Source organism: Aythya fuligula, chromosome 4 (assembly GCF_009819795.1).
Source record: "Aythya fuligula isolate bAytFul2 chromosome 4, bAytFul2.pri, whole genome shotgun sequence".
Lineage (NCBI taxonomy): Eukaryota > Metazoa > Chordata > Aves > Anseriformes > Anatidae > Aythya > Aythya fuligula.
Genome location: NC_045562.1, coordinates 32,872,189 through 32,892,441, shown reverse-complemented (window position 1 = coordinate 32,892,441; position 20,253 = coordinate 32,872,189). Strand labels below are relative to the sequence as shown.

The window sequence follows — 20,253 nt, the reverse complement described above, 5'->3', positions numbered from 1 at the left end:
TTTAAGCATGCAGAGCACTTTACAGAAGGCAACAGAGCACATCCTATTCCCACTAGCTATTCTCATTTAAGTATCATCTCAAGGCAGCTATTAATGAGAAAATCATGCCTGGGACGTAGCTGTTCCCAGCCCTCCAGTCAGCGCTAGAGGAATACAGTGCAACAGAAGGCATTACATTTTCTACAAATTAGTTTCTATTTAGAAACTATCGATGCCTACTTGTAAAGCCTTGGAATCTAAAGCACTGTAGAAATGCAAGCTCTTCATAAGTTACATTGACCTTCCAGCATCAGCACAAGGACTGCTGCATCTACGGAAAAGGTACAATTGCAACTGCTCATGCAGCATTGTTATTAATTTGATTACAGCAGTTGTGCAAGGATGGATCTCGATTGCTATCTCCTCTAAATATGGAGCACTGAATACTGGAAACTGCAGTCTCCACTGACCACACATGGTATTAAAAAAGCAGGTGGCAATAGTATCCTGTTTTAGGCAAATTAGAGCCCTCAGATTCCTGGCAGATGGCCAGAGCTCCCAGATGGACATAGTCTGAAGGTTCCCCCAAAAGGAAAAAAATAAATAAATAAATAAATGAGAAAATAAAAGAGAAAATAAAAGAAAAAAGATGACCAAACTAGTTTTTGAACATGCTTTAGCATGACACCAAGTCTAACAGAAAAATCCAGAATTGTATAAAGCAGAAGCGTAACCTAAATTAATACGTTACTAATTAGGTCAAGCTAATACCAAAAACCCATCATGAAAATGTTATGAAGAGGCCAGCAAAGGCCTCTAGGGGCTGGAGAAGAGGTTTGAATGGCAGAAAGTTAGCTAAGTGTAATTAGTGATTATGAACAAGAACTTTCTTCCAGATTGACCCACTTAAAATAAATAGAAGTTCTTTAAAAAGATATGCATAAATTTAACACACGCAAGACTGAATTTGACAGAAAAGACACTTTAGCATTTTATACACAGAAGCGCTGAAGGTGGCAAAAAGCTATTTCACATCTAATGACTAAACCGTAGAGCTTATTTAATCTGTGCAATGAATTAAAGCTACTTCAAGGCTCACAGAGAACTTCATGACTCTGTGAAGACAGAAGTTACAAGTACTTGAAGTTACTAAGTTGTCTAGTAAAAAAAAAAAAAAAAAAGTCAGCACACCATGTCAAGCAGGACACCATTCAGAATGACCGCAGTTTCCCCAATAGGTGGTAAAACAGATATAGACAGTGACTGAAACCACAGAGAATGCTGATGAAAGATAAAAACAAGCAATCTGAATGCAAAAACACACATGCTGATTTTCAGAAAACTGGATTCTCAGGAAGCTTTGGCATCTGAACACACATTTGACTAACCCAAAGCCACTCAGTACCTAACACCTCACCAAACCAGCGAAGCCTTAAAGAAGAATTGAACTACTTCCTCATCCCTGATTTTCTTCAGCCCACAACATTAGTCCAGAACAGCCACCTCATAAAACTACTCCTTACCCACGCTCCTTTTGAACCTGCACGTTTGGTTTGTTCCTCCAATCTCTTTCAACGAACATGAATAATTACCTCTTTTTATCTCTCTCTGCATTGTCCAACCTTTGTACCAACCTTGACATGCCATCCACCTATTTCCCTGATGCTTTTGACTAATTTCATTCTATTCCCTAATCCGCAAATGCTGTTCCTGAGCCAGTCCATATGGCCCCTACTTTGCCGTGCTATCTGCACTACTAGGTCACACAAGGGTCCACCCACCCTAGCTTCTCTGACAGAGGTGATACAAAACACTATTTAGGGAGAGCAAAGTAACCACAACAAATAACCAGCTTTCTCTTCTTTGTTAAAAGATATCAGCTAGAGAAAACTGCCACTGAACTGACGCATCCCCCCTGAAGACAAATTTGAAAGTATGCTATGAACTCATTTTTAACAGGCTTACTTGTGAAACAGACCAATAATTAAAAACTGTCCTCATCAAATATTGCATTATTATGGCGTGATATATGTAAACAACTGGTTCTGCTTTGCCTTTTTAGCTTTATCTTAGGTTTGTACAGAGCCTATTGATGATAGCACAGGATGCTATGTGCTTATGCACAAGCCCGTGCAAGTAGTGCACAGGCTTTCACAGACGTGAAATTTCAGGTTGGTCACGAGAAGCGATAAGAATTAGCCAGTTGGAGGAAAAAAAAGAAAAACATTTTCCTACCTGGACTTTTGTGCTCAATATTTTGACCTCCTACAGGGTGTTTTAAACTGCAATCACAGAGTTGATACCACAGCCAAAGTACGAATCAGCTCTTCTTCAGAGTTCAGACGTAGGTTTTTTTTTTTCTAAACTCCATAGTTTCAGCATGGAGCTATAGCATATCCAGACTGCCATTACCATCTCACTCACTACATTCCATGCATTTCTTGACTGACCACAAAAGTTCCCTAAATTCCTACCCTCATCATGCAGGGTGATTTTTCCACCAACTACAAAGTGATTTCCAAGTTGCATCAACACCTAACACACACACACAAAAGAACTGACATCACATCAGTACTAAGTATACACATAACTACTCAGAATGTATTTTAATAAAATGGAAGTCTGTAATCCTTACTCTAAGTGAAGGACAAGTGACTCCCATTGCTTAACAATCTTGAGCTAGGTAAAGCCTGGTGAAAGACATCCCTTGGCCTTATTTACTCGGGTAAAGTAACCAAAATTATCCTTTTGTTATTGGATCCCCAAATTAGGTGTGTTCAAAAGCATGAAGATGACCTGGAATTAAGTAATCTAAATTCATTCACCAAACTGGGCACTAGCCTCCCATTGTGAAAGGGAAGTAAGTTTGCACTTGATGAACTTTGTAAACAGCACTTTGAGACAGATTTGGAAACTAATTACAGATCTTTGGTGGAATTCCACAGATGTATCAAAAAAACAAAATCACGTAAAACTACACGTGACTAGTGAGACAGCTGACTGTCCATTTTATTTTATTATTATTTTTTTAACCTACAAGCTTGACCTAGCTAAATCCACTGACTTACCTTATCATCTATACTGTAAATGGACAGAAGTGACTGAACTAGGATAACTGTAGCCAGAGGTGCACTCCCTGGGAAGCCAAGGAACACTGCATGTATTAAGAAATGCACAATATTTAGTGCTGCTCTAGGAACTCTGGTTACTCTTGCTTGTCATCAATGTGGCTAAGTTTAGAGAGCAAATAAACCCTAACACTTATTAAAATACATGCCAAGGTAGGCAAAACAACAGGCTGTTATGGAAACATTCGTGACACATTTTTGACTACTGTAATACATTTAGTTCTATCAGCATTAGCTTTGGGGATTTTCTACAAGAGAAATACATGCAAAAAGACTCTTGCTGACCAAAGATTAATAAAGGAAATTTTTAGTTCATAAAATCCGTTATGTTAAGTGTTTCAGAAGCATTTGTATCAGATTAGAAACCTGCTGTGTCAGCATGTGATACCATTAGCTTTCAGGTAAACAGACACTATAGTGCAGAAAACAGCAATGGAGAAATGACAAAGAACAGCAGAATGCACATCAGCAGAAGGCAAATAAGAGCTAGCCCCCACATCCATCTCATTTGTTCTCTAAAGCAAGCCAACTGGGCTGCAGAAGAAAATACCTTTAAAAAGAAAAATTGAAAGTAACCAGCAAGAATTTTAAAAACCTTCAAGGTAAATTTTGTTTGTGGTTTTAGTGACGTCTGGCAGAATGAGAGAGGTGACAAAATGAAGTTTATGAAGTAATTTTAGTCTTTGCTCCACAGATTCAGTTAGTTTGAAATCACCTTTGGAGGAGGAAAAAAAATCTCATTTGTACATGCTCACTGGGAGAAACTTGGTGATGACCTCGTAACACGTGAATGTAATCAGAAGCAGCAGCACGTGCTCCTCACTGAGAAGAGGGACAAAGCAGTAAAAGCAACAACCTTTGCAACACAGACTGAGGAGGAAGAAAAACAAAAAACAACCAAATCTGTATTATAGGTAACAAAACAATTAAAAGCACTAGAGCTTATTTAAGAAAAATGCTTAGTCCAAGGTATGGCATTTCCTTAAAGAGCAGAAAGCCTGGAATAGCTGATGACCCTAGACACTAGTCAGCTTGAGACCTGAGCAAATTCTTGCATGAACTCCCCAAACTGAATTGCACCAACACCCCAGAGAAAGACAACAGCCATACAGTCATCTGCTTGAAGCAAAGCAGAATTTTGCTAGAATATCTGTTTCCTCCTGCAAGCTCAGTACAGTTAACCCCTGTGCACACAGCATTCCTTACGAACAGAACACTTGTCAGTCAGTCTTTTACCTACTGAAAGACAAGCATATGCGGTGACCTAAGTTTTATATATAACTAGAAACTTGCAATAACTTGGAAACAACATAACAGCAACACATGACACAAGACAAGCCTGCTGAGAATGGAGCCGACCAGAAGCTCCATCCAGAATTTTGACCTGGGAAAGATTCTGAAAGGCCTCCTATATTTCGAGCACAGGTTGTATAGCCTGGAGAACAGACTTAGAAAAGAGTTTTTGGAACTTGAAAACCTCAGATCCTAAAAGCCTTCACTGATACCGGCACCCCAGAACATTAAGTAAATAATTATTATCATAAAGTTTTACCAATTGCTGAATTATTTCTACTATTCTTTCTGAAAATTTCTTCAATAGAAGGAGGGGTCAACTTCTCTTTCTGTTTTACTATAAAAAACACAGAGTTATTTTAAGTTTGTAATAGATCTCTGTGTAAATAATTCTTTTTTCATTCTATCATCTTCTCCTTACAGGAGCCCTTTTATTTTTAAAAGCTAAGGAGGAACAAAATAAAAAAAATAAGAGTCATGGTCAATTAAAAACATAACGCAAAAGGAACAAGCAATATATGCCCATAGTTTAGCCTAGTGTCTATCAGATAGATAGATAAATGCTTGAACAAGAATGCATTCCCAAACTATGTCATAGAAAAATAAGCTTCCTTAAGCTCAGCATTTTTCCTCCTCAGTTTGAAGAAATGCTGAAATACACAAAGCCATATCTAAGGTGAACTGGAAAACTAGGTTCTCAGAGAACACTGACCAAAACAGAGCTAGTAAGTTTCAAGAGTTACATGTCCAAAGACAATAAAATGACGCTACTATTTTTTTGATGCATGGCAGACATAAGCTCACGAAGCACTCTGTTATACTGCTGGACAGAGAAAGCATTATAGTTGGCTCTCAGCTCCAAGATCCAACACTGCTGGACTGAACAAGTTATTTGCTCAAGTAATTGGGACAACAGGAGCTTACATTTCTTTAACAGGCAGCAAGTCAATCATTGTGCACTTCTAATTCTTGACCTTTTGGGTCTTCTACATATAAAACATGACAATTCTGTAAATCCTTCAGATGACGAACATCAAAGCAGCAGCACCTTGAGTTTGTCTGGATTCTCCATCAAACATGAAAGAATTCACCGTAGCTGCATGTGCTCAGCAAACTTGAAGAACAGAACCAAGAGCAGCATGTTTGTTCAAGTAGTTAAAAAAAATAGGTCAGCTAACCTTATTGTGAAAAAGAAACTCTTCGTAGCAAAACCACCCTGTAAGGTAAGAAGCAAGGATGCAGTCACACCTTTCTACTGAGATTTGCCCAGCCCTTCCTTCAGTCTGGTCTGAAGACATCTCGCTTTAGCGATCAAAAAATCCCCCAAATACTGTATATCACCTCCTTTCAAAGTACAAGAAGAAAGCTAGCTGCTAACACTGCTGAGCTAGTGCAGTTATGAGTCACTGAACTGAATGAAACTCAATAGCAGGGGATATTTTGGGCTTAACCCCATTACCAATGGCAGAACACAGCATGATTTTCATACCCCCCTGAACCTGCATACGCAAGAGTAAATTCACTTGAAAAGCCACAGGGAAACAGGTTTTCATTAAAGCCATCACCAAGAATCACTGCTTCACAGAAGAAATGGCTCGCTTGTGCATATGCACACCAAAAAGTACACCTCTGCCAACCAACGCCCCACACGCCCCGGTTTCTGATCAGTGTGATTTTGGAGGTATTAACTGACAAAACAAAGAAGTCGCAGCTAACAACTGAACAGAGGCACAACCCAATGCCAGACAGATAAGTACTGCTTTGCAGGGAGGCGCTGATGTTTCAGATTTTCATCTTCTATGCTACACTCATAACCAAGAAAGCCAAAAAAATCAGATTAAAAGTTTTTTCTTAAATAAATAAATAAAGAACTCCAGAAAATAAATTCTTTCCTGTAACAAAATCTGTTACAAAAAATTGTTGGCTGGTTTGATTTTTTGGCATTCCAGTTACAATGAAACCACAAAATACCGAGATATCCTCTCCCTCCAAATAAGTCACCAGCAGTTAATCTGTTTACCCGAGACTCAGAAAAACCAAGGGACCTACTTTTTCTGATACTACCCCAAAAAAATTGTATTGCATTGTTATATAACGCAGGTAAAGCACCCTTACTGCCAAATTATTAGTTGCTTTATGATAGGTATCAAATGAGTGGTTTTGCTCTAACAATAAAAAGTGGTGCAGAGGCTTGAACTTTAGCCTCCCAAATCACAGGCAGGTGTGCTGGAATGGCTGGAGAATCTTCTCAGACAGAGGTCAGGCATGTTGTACCACTTGGACATCAAGTGAAAAAGACTTCATCTCAAGAATCTCTAGGGCCGGAAAGTCTCCCTAGCTTCTAAACGGGATAAGAAGACCCAGAAGAATGAAGCCTGCATGTCAAATTCTCCAGTCCTCTTAAATCTAAAATCAAGGATTCTCTAAATTTTAGTTTCTCTCTTGTCCAAAACAGATTAGAAAAAGAATCCCAAAATGAACAAGCTTTTAAATTTACCATCTTGCTGAACCTCTTCCCACTGCTGCAAAAAGTACACTTCCAGTATACCCTCTCAAAAGAGCATGCTAGAAAAAGTAAAATTGAACACGCTCATGAAAGAGTTCCCCCCGCCCCTACATGTGCCCTAAATCATAAACTATTTGCCAGAATTTCCTTTTGAACCTCTCGTTCACATATCTGAGCGCTGGGTTTTGTTAGAAACAATTGTCAAGTGCACTCTAAGCAACTTCAATCACCTGCTCCTATGCGAGGCATCCACGTCTACCCTCCTTCATATTTGTTAGTACTACAATTCCACTGTGTTTCGACTTTCAGCCAAACAAATTACAGGATTATACTTTGTTACTGTGTAAATATTTTTTTTAAAACATACTTATCATAAACCAAGAAGATAACGTTAAAAAACAGAGAATGTCGTACATGTAAGTATTAAATGACCACTAAAACCTACATGTAAGTTACAGAACACTACTAAAAAAAGTATTCTTTAAAAAAGTAACAGAAAATCCAACTGCATTTAAAAAACAACGTGCCTTTTGTATCAACTTTCCTTCTACCACACTTCACACTATTACATGGTCTCACTTCCTGGTTCGTCAGAAGCCATGCTATTTTAAAGTCAAAGGTGCTCACTAAAAACGAGGAGGAGGAACAATGATCATTTTTAAGAGATTTTTTGAGACTTCTGATAACAGCAAAGTGCCTTTGTAAACATAAAGACGATTTCTCCTAGTGTTTGGTGTCCTTCAGTAAGCAATCTTTAACAAGTAGCCGAATAGTTTTAAATGCAGCCCAAGGACTTTAACAGCATATATTACGTTTGTAGCTTAGACATAAGTAGGTAGTACCCTCAATTTTTAGTGAGATCTGAAGTATTGAAGACATTTCTACTGTATTAAAAAATAGTATCAAACTATCTAAGTCATTAAAAAAGAGGGCAGTGAAATCAAGCCCTACTCTTCCCAATAAATAAAGTCAGTAAAGCATGTAAACGAATTTCTTCCTGCCCCACTTCCCTGTGGGCAGAAAATCCAAGTTCAAAGCAAACAGAAAGCAAAAAGGGGCATCAACGTCTTCATAGGAAAAGTTGTTTTGGCTGAACACAACAACATGTGTTCTGATGACAGCTTGAGTTACTACATCAACATTTAACTTGCTTGTTGAGTATACCTGTTGAATGTTTAAACATCACAATACACTTACCAACTCTAGCTAGAGCAACAATTTCTCTGAGGCAAATTAAGCCCGATGTTAAAGTTACTTCAAGTTTAAATGGGGATATAGAGGCTCGTATGCTGTTTCTTCAGTTTTTGTAATTCTTAAGTGAGAAGAACCCAGCTGAAATGTAGTAAGGTGAAAGCATAAGCACGCAGATGTATATTTAAAGACAGAAAAATCACGTCAAAAGAGCAAGGGATTCTTCCGCATGTGTATTTCTGCCACGGTTGAAACAGCAGGCGACTCACCAGATTAAACGTCGTTTCGAGTATGTCCCTGTTGGACACCTCGCCGACTTCCACCAGCCCCGTCAGCACGGCGAATTTCATCCGGATGCCTCGGATGGGGACTCCTGGGTTGAGCGGCTGCAGCACACTTCCCCCTTCAGCGCCGTTTCCTTCTCTCCCCGCTCCTCCTCCTCCACCATCACCTGTTGGCCGCACAACTTGCTTCTCTCCGCTCGCCATGGCTCCTGAGGCGGCTCCAGACGCCGGCGGGGGCTCGGCGAGGAAGGCAGGAGGGACGGGGACCCCTGCGGGGGCTGCGGGGCAGGTGGCGCCTCACAGGAGGCTGCCCCTCACAGGAGGCGCCTGCGGGCGGCCGGCCCTGCGGGACGAGCCGAGTTATTCCCCACCACTCACTCTCTCCCCGCGCCGTGACAGCCGCCGAGGAGGGCTGTCCCCCTGCCTTTTGATTTTGTTTTATTTAACATTTTATTTAACATTTTATTTAACATTTTATTTAACATTTTATTTAACATTTTATTTAACATTTTATTTCCCTACGCGCACACCCCCCCCCCCTCCACACCCGCCCTCTCCCCTCAGCCGCCGCCCGGGGCAGGTGCAGCCGCCCCCCGCCCGCACTCACCCAGCTGGGGCTGTCCCGGCGCCCTGCTCCGGCTCCGCAGAGAAGCGCCTGAGCCTCCCCCGGGCGGCACCAGCAGCGGCGGCTGAGCTCGGGCTGCCAGCGGCCAGCCCCCGCCGCCGGCTCCTCGCCGCTCGCCGCCTCACCTCAGCCGCTCCCGCTCAGCGCCGCGGCTTCCTGCCGCCCCGCGCCGCCATGACAGCGCGCGGCCCCCGCAGCGCTGCCGGCCCACGGGGCCCTGCGCCTGCGCGGCCGGGTGCGGGCGGGGCGACACCGCTGGGGCGTGTGTGGGGGGGGGCGGGTGCGCGGCTCGCTCGGGGGCGCGCACAGGTGCGGGCAGGTGAGCGGCGGGAGCGCGCGCGGCGGCCGTTAGGCGGGAGGGTGGGCTGAGGGGGGAGCCCCGCGCTGAGGGGGGGGTTCTGTCAGCAGGCAGCTGGGAGGATGGCCCCGTAAATAAAGGTGTTTCTGTGAGAGGCAGCACGGTGCGTGGCGGAAAGTTACTGCCAGGGGCTGCTGCAAACTGCGCCTTCAGGTGGCCCTGAGCTCAGCACGGCAACGGGACTGCTGGTCTGAGCGGGGCCACGGCTGCTGTTTCGTCATTCCCACCGAAATTACATTCAGTTATGTGTTACAGCGTTGGGATTACGGTTTCTTAATAATTAATAACACGAGTCTGTGGTTCTGTAGTGACCTGAGAGTTAGCCACCTGTCTTTTCCCAGTGCTGGTTTTTATAGTCATGTTTTTGCGGCAGAAAGAAGATTTGCTTCTCGCAGTAATTCTGTTAGCTCACAGGCTGTCCCTCTGATCTGCTTCAGGGATAATTCTGCTGTCCGTTCCTCTGATATTGGAGCATCTTTTGCATAAAACTGAACAGTTTATACAGTCTTAAGTGGACTTTGTGGAATAACTATCGGCTCCTTTTTGAGTTAGTCCTGAGATGGTTGTCTTAAAGCGTTTGTACGCATTTTTTTGCTTGAGCAGCTTAAAAGGTCTTTTTGTTTTCTTCAGATACTCACTGTGTTGTATACAAAAATTGTCATTCTTCTACGTAAAGAGTAAAGTGTTGTAGGTGAACCTGGATTCACTTCATCTGACCTAGAAATAGCAATAAAATTAAAGCAAAATATTTTAGTAGAGAAAACAACAACGACAACAACAGCAAAACTTGGCAGCACACTAAAGTACAGTACATTTCCTTTTTTTTTTCTTTGATTCTTCTAAGGAAAAAAAAATTCATTCAACTGTGTTAGTATTCTTATGCTTTTTATGTTAATTTGTTATTTCATATGCGTAACAATACAAGTACGATAATACACCTGTATATACTTGTAATTAACTTTGGTTGCCAAGAAGTTGCTTTATTACTCTTATTCAAGCATTGCCAGTCCCAATACTTAGGTGGAATAAAGACATACACAGCCCACAGTGATTATAGAAAACAGTAGTACTAACCTAAGCTAGTAGTCACTGATAATGTCACTCATCATATCGGATTTAAGCAACAACGGTCCCCATGTAAGGTGTTAGAAAAGTCTTACTCTAAAGTAATCTTGCAAATGCTTATTTCTAATTTTGTTTTGCTGATAAAACAAACACTGCTAGCCTATGAAAATTGCCAGATACTCCTCTTCTAATTAGCATTATGTCTCTGTTAACTACTGCTTTCATTTGAAAAATACCAAGGGGAGATATATATATATATATTCAGCTCTTTTGATAAAAGTTTTTCTTTTTTTTCATGTGTTTGTTCATTTCTAATATGGATATGAATATTTTGGAGAAAAATCTGTGTCTTTGTGTGATTTTAATGTGATTCTTACAAAAATAATTGTAATTACTTAATTATACTTAATAAATTATTTTGGTTTTATGTGACATACTTGGTATAATGTGTGCTTCTCAAAGTCTGTTACACTGCAACATCTTTAAGCAAGTTGCAGTTTGCACACTTCCAAGTCCTAGTGTGCTATAATCCAGTACCGGTGGTACAACATTTGGCTTTCAGTTGTGCTGACTGTAAGAATGTGTGGTATTCCTCCATGTGCCCAGCCACACTTTCTGATCAAGCCCATCTGTGTAAAGGTGGTATCTGGGCAAATATGGCAGAGACAGAATAGGAAGGAAAGCAAATGTCCAGCTATTTTAGAAGTCAAAATGCTGATAAGCAAAACACTTTAATTTGTGAAGATTTCAAAGCCATTTCTATAAATTTATTGATTTATTTTTTATTAATTTTAGGACTCCATCTTACTGAAGTGAATTCAAGAGCTCCAGTGACTACAGTTCTTCTTAAGGTCTGTATGGAAATACATGTAATCTGAAAAATGTGAATAACGTCAGGAAAAAGCCGACAAGTTAACATTTTTTAAGTTCTTTTTAAAGCTGTCTATTTGGACAGCTGCCTGAGTGCCCCAGTAAAATGTAGCTAAACTCACTTCTAATGCACAGACATGAGTTGAGCATTTTTAAGATCATTGTAACATCTCTCTCAACTTCTTCTCTGTCTACTCAACACTGACTATGCAGCTGCTGTGTTCAGATTGCAATTTATGATACTGTTTATAATCGTGTTATTATTACCTCATGCTTCCCAATATAAGTTGCTTTTTGTTGTTGTTGTTTGTTTTTTTATTATCTTTTTCTAAATTCACCTGTTGCTGTAAGCTCTTTGAGGGAAAAATGTCCCTTTGTTATGTGTGCATACGGTGGATTACACCGAGGCCTTGATAACCACTATGGCAACAGTGTTGTGTAAATAATAATGCCCTTTGTCAGAAGAGCAATATATATACAACTGCTGTTTGTTTATAAATTTGGTTTGGGTTTGTTTTGTTTTGCTTTTTTACAGTTGGCCACTAACAAAATCTTTATAGATGTATTTCTGTATTTCTCCTTGAAATTTTTTTCTTTGTTGCATGATGATTCACCTTATGGTTGCTTGGATCCTTTCTTTTCTTCTACATTACTTTGAGCTTTAGTTGTACACATTGTTTAAATGGTATTTTGAACTTTTACTAGCTAAACAAATTACAAACCGGGCAGTCACTTTCAAGTAAGTGTATGTATGCACCTACGTGGGATATATTAATGTACAGGCTGCATATTTCAGATCTCTTCCCCCAAAAATGCAAATTTAATAGTAATTTCATGGGGGAAATGTAAAAACTACTTATAACTCACTTGCCCCTGTCCCTGTTCTCATTGGCAGTATTAAGGAAGTTATGCTGACTCTATCCTGGCAATGGACAGCCTGACAACAAACTGTCTGCAAAGATATAAGCAGGATGTGACTTGCTAAAATGCTAAATAGACAATAGCTTCTACATCTTCCAAACAGATATGGCTAAATATACATTTCTGGTAAAACTACACTAGTTACTAGATTGCATTGTTTCCTCTCTCCATATCTGTTCTGCCCACAACAAACCCTGGATATGCATGCCTTTGTGACATACGTTACATTCCAGCCAGAATCACATTCACTAGTACCTTTTCTAGAATGCAGTAAGCACTGATTGCAGTCCTGAACTGGGAGGGAAATAACCATCAAATGTTTATTTTCTTAGTGTGACTGCCAGCACCTTTCCTTAAGAAACTCTTTAAGCAAAGTTGAAATGTGCTTTGCATGCTAGTCCTCCCAAAGAAAAATAAATCTGTTGTAGCTCTGGCTGGTACCAGAGATACTTATAAATACTGTGTATTTTCTGCTTTCTAATTTGATTTGATTTTTATTCATGCCACAGAACATGACAGCATCAAAGGTTTCCAAAGGCAGGATCATTTCAGAGTTGTAGGCATAACTTGCAGATAAACAGATAGATATGGAAATGTGTGTGTGTGTCATTTGTTTCATTCTATGGAGGGAAAAGGAATAAATCTTCAAATTGGCAGAAATTTTTGTGTTTTGAGTTCTGACTCTAATGAAACTCCAAAGAGGCCAATACTGTTTTGTCTGGGAAATAAAAATTGCTCCTTATTCTTGATATTACACCACGTTTGGGAAAGAATAGTTTGAATATACGTCTCCCTGACTGTGTGTACACAAAAAAAAAGTACAAAGAAAATTGACCCACAATTCTTCTGGAAAATGGCTTTCTAAAGTGATGTGCAATGTTCCTAAAACATACCAAAGAAGACTGTGATTAATAAATATTAGTTATTATTCTAACTGGGTATGTTATCGTTTAATAATATCTGGATTGGTCTGTGGCTTGATGTAGAAATGCCTTACTTTGTGTGTGTTGGTATTAAATTTCCAGTGGTTTAGTGGCAAAAAAAAAAGAAAAAAAAGATACACTGGAATTTGTTCTGTTATAATGCTTCTTCAGTTCCCTTTCTATATAATTTTATTATATGGTTGCATTTATCCATATAACATATGTTAAGATGACAGTATTCCATAGCTGCTCTCCCGTTTGAAATTCCAAGTATTAACAAAGGAGCAATCTCCTTTGTTTTTCCCTTTCTTTCCCCGTCTCCCTTAGTTACATACATATATTATTAGGAAGAGATGATAATATCTAACTTGGGTTGCAAACATCTGCAGTTTCTTCCTCAGAATCTGCACAGATAAACTCAGAAGTGTTTATAATCGTAATGCCGACACTTTCAGTCCATATTAAGCTACAGTGAGCTTGCGCAGTTATACACGTGCTATATATTCTTGACATTTTAATCTTAGAATTCCTCGATGCCTCCTTTTCTGGTTTCCCAGTTGTGTAGTTTCCGAAAGTATTGCCTTGCCTTTGATAAGTAGATAAGTATGTTATAATTTTTATTTATGTTATAATTTTTATTTTTATTTTAAATTGGCTAAGGACACATTTTCACATGCTAATTTTACTTACTCATTTTTAAGTATCCTCCTATCTTTAAGCTCTTCATCAGGCCATCTATTACCAGGCAAAAGCAGAAATGAAAGAACGTGTAAAATTGTTTGGAGAATCAATTCTATTTATTGCTTTTCCTGTTATCTGTGTAGAATGCAACATTTGTTGTTAATCTTTTTCTGCTTTCTTTTTCTGTTTTAAAGTCACTTTAGAAAAAAAAAAAAAAAAAGAAAAGAAAATGAATTGGTAAAATCTATCTTAATGGATTTCAGATGTTTTTGTCCAAACTGCATACACCAATAGCCAGCAAATCCAGTTTGCCAATGAGGACAACAAGTGTCATGTTGAATCCTGTCAGATCTTACTATATTTTTGTGCAGATAAATAAATACTGCTTGACTGGCCTTGATTGTTAAAGGCAGTGGGGTATGTGCATCAGTCAAGGCAGGTAAAGTTCAGCTGGCTGCCAGTTTAGGGTTCCAAATACAATTGTTTTGATTAGATTTTTTTCATCCAGATAAAACAATGATAAATCTTTAGATGATCTGTTCTCCATTTGGGCCGGTTCAAACTACCAGGGTAGTTGTCAAAAGCCCTCCACCCAGGATTTAGAGAAATAGGCTACATTAGGTAAAACTAATTGAAAGTATATCTGAGAAATATTTAAAGAATACCTCCCAACAAAACTGGGACTAAACCCTGTCTTAATCCTTCTCCCTAGGCTTCACAAGTATGGTTACAAGTCTAAAATCTTAAAATCTTAAAATGCTTGTTCTACCTTCCACAATCAAATTTGAAGTGTCGAGCTAAGGAAATTAAAAAATAATATAAAGGTTTCTCTAACCCTGACAACCTCAAAAGAAAATCACAAAGCATGGATTAAAAATGAATTTAAACCACAGACAGGGAATGAACTCGGTAAGATTTTATGGAAAGTACCACTAAACTGTCTAAACTTAAGAAAAATATCCTTCCTGTGAAATGTTTAAATCACACCTGAAAGTACTATCACGTGTAATGGTTTCGAAGCTCTGTTCAAAGCTTCTGAACCCTCTGTTCAGCACTGATCAGACCACACCTAGGATGTCGCATCCCATCCTGGGCTCCATGGCATGAGAGAGGCATGGACATACTGGAGTGGGGCCTGCGATGTGCTGCAAGGACGATGGCAGGACTGGAGCACCTGACGTACCAGGAGAGGCTGAGAGAGCTGGAACCATTCCACCCAGAGAAGAGAAGGCTCGTAGGGGATCTTTTCAGTGTGCAGAAATACCTAACATGGGAAATTAAACATAGCAGCTAAGAACTGGACCCGCTGCCAGCTTTGCTGCATCTGTAGCAAGAGTAACTTTTGGCAGCTAGAGTATGCTGGAATAAAATACTCTGCCTTTAAGCAAAAAGAAGGAGAAGAAAAAATGCTTCATTTTATAACTTTTTATGACAAAATGCTTCTTGATCTTAAGCATTAAGAACTGCTTTAAAAATCCTTGGCTAGAAATAAAAATCCAAATAAAAAAGCTGCTTATAAATCCTGTTGACCTTAAATGAGAGGTCCTCTCTGTTTTTACAGAGAACATAATACTTCAAGAGTGCAATGTAATCCTAAAATAAAGATTAGCCTTGCCAAAAGAGGAAGTTTTCTTTTGGATAGGTGTGAAGTTTTTTTGCAGTATGCGTTAAGCATTTTGTTTTTATTTTAGTGTATTTTTATAATGTAGAATTTTACATTTTTAGTGTAGTTTTTTAAATGGTGAATTTTATTCACTTTTGTTTAGACGCTTTAGTAGTATGTCTTCATTTTTCTTGATTGGCGGATTGCTGCTATCGTTGTTTTTAAATAGCACTGAATTAATGAATGAATTCTTAATGTCTCATCTAGTAGTATTAGAAAAAAAATCCATTTTCTCAGGAAATTATGCTGATGCTGAGCTAAAGAAGCTGCTTTAGCTTATTTCTCTTTCCTTTAGCTTGGAAAGGATCTTCAGAATGTCAGTGTAATTCCTTACAATATCGAAGCTGTGTCAGGAAATACCTCATCTCCATCAAAGGAAATGCGAACTTTTACTAGAGTAAATTCTAAAGAAACTTACAAAACAACTCATTGTATACTTGTGTATTGTACTCTTAATGAGTACTCCTTACTTTTCCTTTTGAGTTATGCACCCTTACTGTTGTTGTTTTTTTTACCCCCTACCCATCTGTGCTAAAAGATGTATTTGTTCTTGTGAAAGACCCTGATCTCTGGCAGTATTGTAGATGTTTACGTTGTCTTCTGCCGTGGTGGTAGACCCTACACGCTATCAGTTTGAGCCAAACTAATACACCCATGTAAAACATTAGCATACAGAGAGTACTACAAGCTGTTTTTCTTTGCTAAGGCCCTACACACTGAAACTTGAGTGTATATGGCACATTTATCAGAACAGATAGCTGTACGCTTGAATGGTGTGCCAGAGGGAGACAGCCTTGAGCCTGTGCTTGTTGAGCCTGTGCTTGCTGCCTTGCTGTGCTGTTCCATGAGCCTGGGGGGCAGCTGCTCCCAGCCCAGCAGGAGCCGTGCCCACCCACCCATTTAGTTGCACCTGGCTCGCACTGCAGGGTCACCTCTCTCGGGCGTTCAAACTCTCCAGCTAAACCCAGTCTTGCTGCTTAAAAGGCAAGAGTCAAACACGGAGCCCAAATGAAACAAAAGACCTAGAAATAGCTCTATGTTACAGTTTTGAGGGGGATTATGAGAGGTTTTCTGTGTAAAACTCCAATGTGATCTCAGAGGATGTTTTGAAATCCCCTACAAATCACTTCTCACAGGAGCTGGATTAAGATTTGTGAGGTGAATGCAGTTATAGGCCTGTGACACATCACAGAAGGGGATAAATCACAAAATTAAACTTGAAACATCATGATTATTATGGAAACAGCTCACTATTGGTATGTGGTGTGATGCTTCAGTCATTTGGCTCTATTGTAGCATTACAACAACAAAGATTAGAGATGTTCCTGTGATGAACACATAAGCTATATAATCTCCCTCTGGCTTTTAGTATTTCTGTGGATAGCAACACTCTGAGGTAAAAAACAAGGGAACAGACAAGCCTGAGGATTTCTGCTAAGTCATTGTTTCTCAGAGACAGCACAACAACTGGTGGATAACAAAAAAAAAAAAAAGAAAGAAAAAAAAGGGGGGGGGGGCTACTCTCTGAGAGTTTGTGCTCTCTTTGTTTTAATTCTTTTTAAATAATTTTAATATATTTTGGATGTTATGTTAGCTTTGGCTCATGTTAAACTTTTACATTATAACTACTTTTAATTTTTTATCATCTCATTTTCTTTTTAACATAGCTCCCTCTGAAGAGATGCATGTGTAGGATTCATAAGGAGGAGGCTCTGTTGGAGGGAGAAAACTTCATAGTGGTGTATGTAGGAGGATAAGCAGGAAAACAAAGAGGAGGCAGTCTTCATGTTTTGGAAAGGAGAGGAACTGTTTCAAAATGGTGAGGCAAATTAAACAGAGGACAGCAGAAAGCAAAAGGAATGCAGACTAAGAGATTGTTGCATTAGAAGCAGGGATCAATGGCAAGGGGAAGGTGTACAGGGAGATAGTCGATACAGAGCAGTAAAGAATCAAGGGAATCAGTGAGTTTTAGGAATGGAATGCAAGCAGAAAGAAGATTATTTTTTTAAACTGTAGCATTTACCAGGCTCTCCCAAAATACAGTCTCTTTCATTAGAATGTTGTAATAGCCATGTACTGAGGAAAATTCTTCTATGTATTTACTTAATGAAATCACTGTAAGCTAAAGTGATCGAGGATTGTCTGAATAGATTAGCCATGGTATTTTGCCTTTAAAGGCACTTAAACAGACCACCTTGCAAAGCAGCCAGGTTCTGAAAAACAGTTGCTTATTGTTAAGCATCAGGCAGTGTGGAAGTCCCTGTCTTTCCTGAAGATACAAATCTTTCACATAATCCTTTCTATATTAGTCCCATTCATTCTATCCTTGCTACATTTATGAAACCAGAGATCCACTGCTGATGCAGTTATCACCATCTACAGCCTTAAAAATTGTGTCCCTAATGCAAAATGCTGTGAGCATTGAGCTAACTCTGGGGAAAACAGGAGCTCTGGAAAAAATCTGGAATCTAGCTGCAGGGGTTGGCTATGGTATTAGTACATGGTTAAATTTTGTTTGAACTTAAGAAATTAATTGAGCGAGGGTAGATCTAAACAATCTCCACTTCATTATGTCCATTTTGGCTTGGTAACACTTGACCAGATGGTAACACATTGATAAGTGATTTTACTGACGTTATTGCAATTAGCCTGTTGGAAATGCCAATGCAGTACACAAAGCCAGTCACGGCTATTACCTAGATGAATACCGTGTGTGAAATTTGTTTTCTCTATGTTAATAAGGGGTGAGCTGTGGGACAAGTTGATTGAGTTGCATAGTGACTTAAATATGTTGTAAAATTATCACTCCAACCTGTTTATTATAATGTTACTAGTGAAAGGTAAAACAATATATCTGCAGCTGCCAGCCACCTAATCACAAACCTAAAAGATAAGCTGATCCATTTCTGTTAATGAGGATTAGCCACCAGTATGGAAACTATTGATTTGCATCCGTACAGATAAGTGAAATTAAATCTGTGATATGCTAGCACTCAGAAAACTCACAAAAATTCTGAGCCAGACTCTCTGATATGCTGCTGCCACATTGTCCTGACTATGTCAACTTGTCTTCCATTAGTGTCAGCTGCAGAATTCTGCAGAGGTTTAGAGAGAGAAACTGCAGAGTTTCACATATGTACGTATAGATAGTTTCACTGCACTAGCATTACAGTCCTGGGAAATTAAAAAAGACCCTGAAGATTCAGAGTGTTTTTCAAAATTTAGTTTAGTGCTTGTCATAAATCTTAAATTCACACAGAAATCTACAGAAAACATTTTCTACAGAAAACATTCCTCACAGACCTTGTGCTTTTTTTTTTTTTTCAAATTCATGTCTGGAGGCTAGAGAGATATTCAATAGGATTGTTTTAATCAAGGGTCTGCATCAGATGAAGGAGCTGCAGAACACTGACAAATGCCAAAGGAGATAGTGGTACAATCAAAGCCTGAAAGAGAAGAAAAAAAAAAAAAAAAGAAAAAAAAAGGGAAAAAAAAAAAAGAGTAGGGGCTTAGGAGTGTGTATCCTATTTTCTTTATTTCTGCTCCATTTAGGAATGGTCATTTCTCATGTGAGAGAAGAGGAGAAGTGGGAGAATGTTGCAGAAATAATCATGCAGCTTTGATTATCTAACAGCTGAGTAGGCACGGGAAATCTTTAGATCAGAGCTTCACGAGCTGTCACACATGCCAGCAGTGGCACAAGGACCGTCACTGAGTGCCCTAACGCCCAGAAAAGAGCCAGGAGCTGCTGCTGCAATGGTGGCTTTCAAGAATTACTTCAGGCACCGCAGTTCTCCTTAGACCTGGCCAGGGTCCCCACAGCACTCTACCAGAGGTCTTATAAGCCCCCCTTCAGTTAACTCTGGTATCTGGATCCACTTCCAGATACCTCATATGTCTGAAAGGAGATGAACAATGTAGGCTAGCCCAAATTCTAAAACTTAGGTAGTTCTGAGGCAAAATCATTATGTCCAAGGTGGATTTTTTTTTCCAAGTGTAGCTAATGCGGCACTAGTAATACTTTTAATTATTCTTAATTAAGACTCTTGTCTTTTTAACTTCTAATTTTTTTAATTACTCTGTCAAATTCATCACTAATGGGTTTCCTTTATCATAAAAAAGTTAACTTTCTTCTTCATGTTCCCATTTCTTTCTTATGTTCTTATGAGCTTGCAAATCTGTAAGCACTTTTTGCCATTTGCAACCCAATGTGGGGAGGTCAGGATGTTTATAAGGACCTGGAATTCCATAAAATTCATTTTGTATTTTAGTTTTGATTATTGCCACTTAAGCGTGGTTACAACATCCATCCAGTTAAAAGTTCAGTTTCACTGGAAATTGCTTTTTTTTCAGTGAACCATTGCTAATCAAAAATGTATGAGCAATGCTTTCATAAGTAAAAAGAAAAAAAATAGTAAAATACTCTCATAAGTAAAATAAAATAAAAAATGGAGAGTGAACAACTTTCTGTTCTAACATGGCCATCTGTCATTTATAAAGACATCACCCCATTAACCTGTCTAATCAACTCCATTCTTTTTTCAAAGTTGGTTGAGTAAGTTTATGAGGAGACGTAGATGTTCTCTTGATTAAATCTGTTGTAAAACGGCCTCCCTGGTGTTCTGCTTTGTGTGCATTTACACATATAAAGGTAATTACAAGTACATATCACTACTGTAAATTCCATGCCTGTCATATTACAGTACATGACATTTTCATTTCCTCCTGGTGAAAATGAAATCTGATATTTTCTGTTCAAGCAATAA

General features: G+C 39.1%; 1 protein-coding gene across 3 annotated transcripts in view; it reads right to left on the bottom strand.

Annotated features, from left to right (window-relative positions):
• The window catches only part of LRBA (LPS responsive beige-like anchor protein), a 398,303-nt gene extending 389,259 nt beyond the window's left edge, over positions 1–9,044 (bottom strand). For all 3 annotated transcript variants that reach the window (XM_032187390.1, XM_032187392.1, XM_032187391.1), the window contains exons 1-2: positions 8,989–9,044; positions 8,367–8,724 (exon numbers count right to left, since the gene is read on the bottom strand). In XM_032187390.1, the coding sequence (XP_032043281.1) occupies positions 8,367–8,585 (219 nt within the window). In that variant the 5' untranslated portion in view covers positions 8,586–8,724; positions 8,989–9,044. The remainder of the gene's footprint in view (positions 1–8,366; positions 8,725–8,988) is intronic.
• Positions 9,045–20,253: the final 11,209 nt, after the last annotated feature.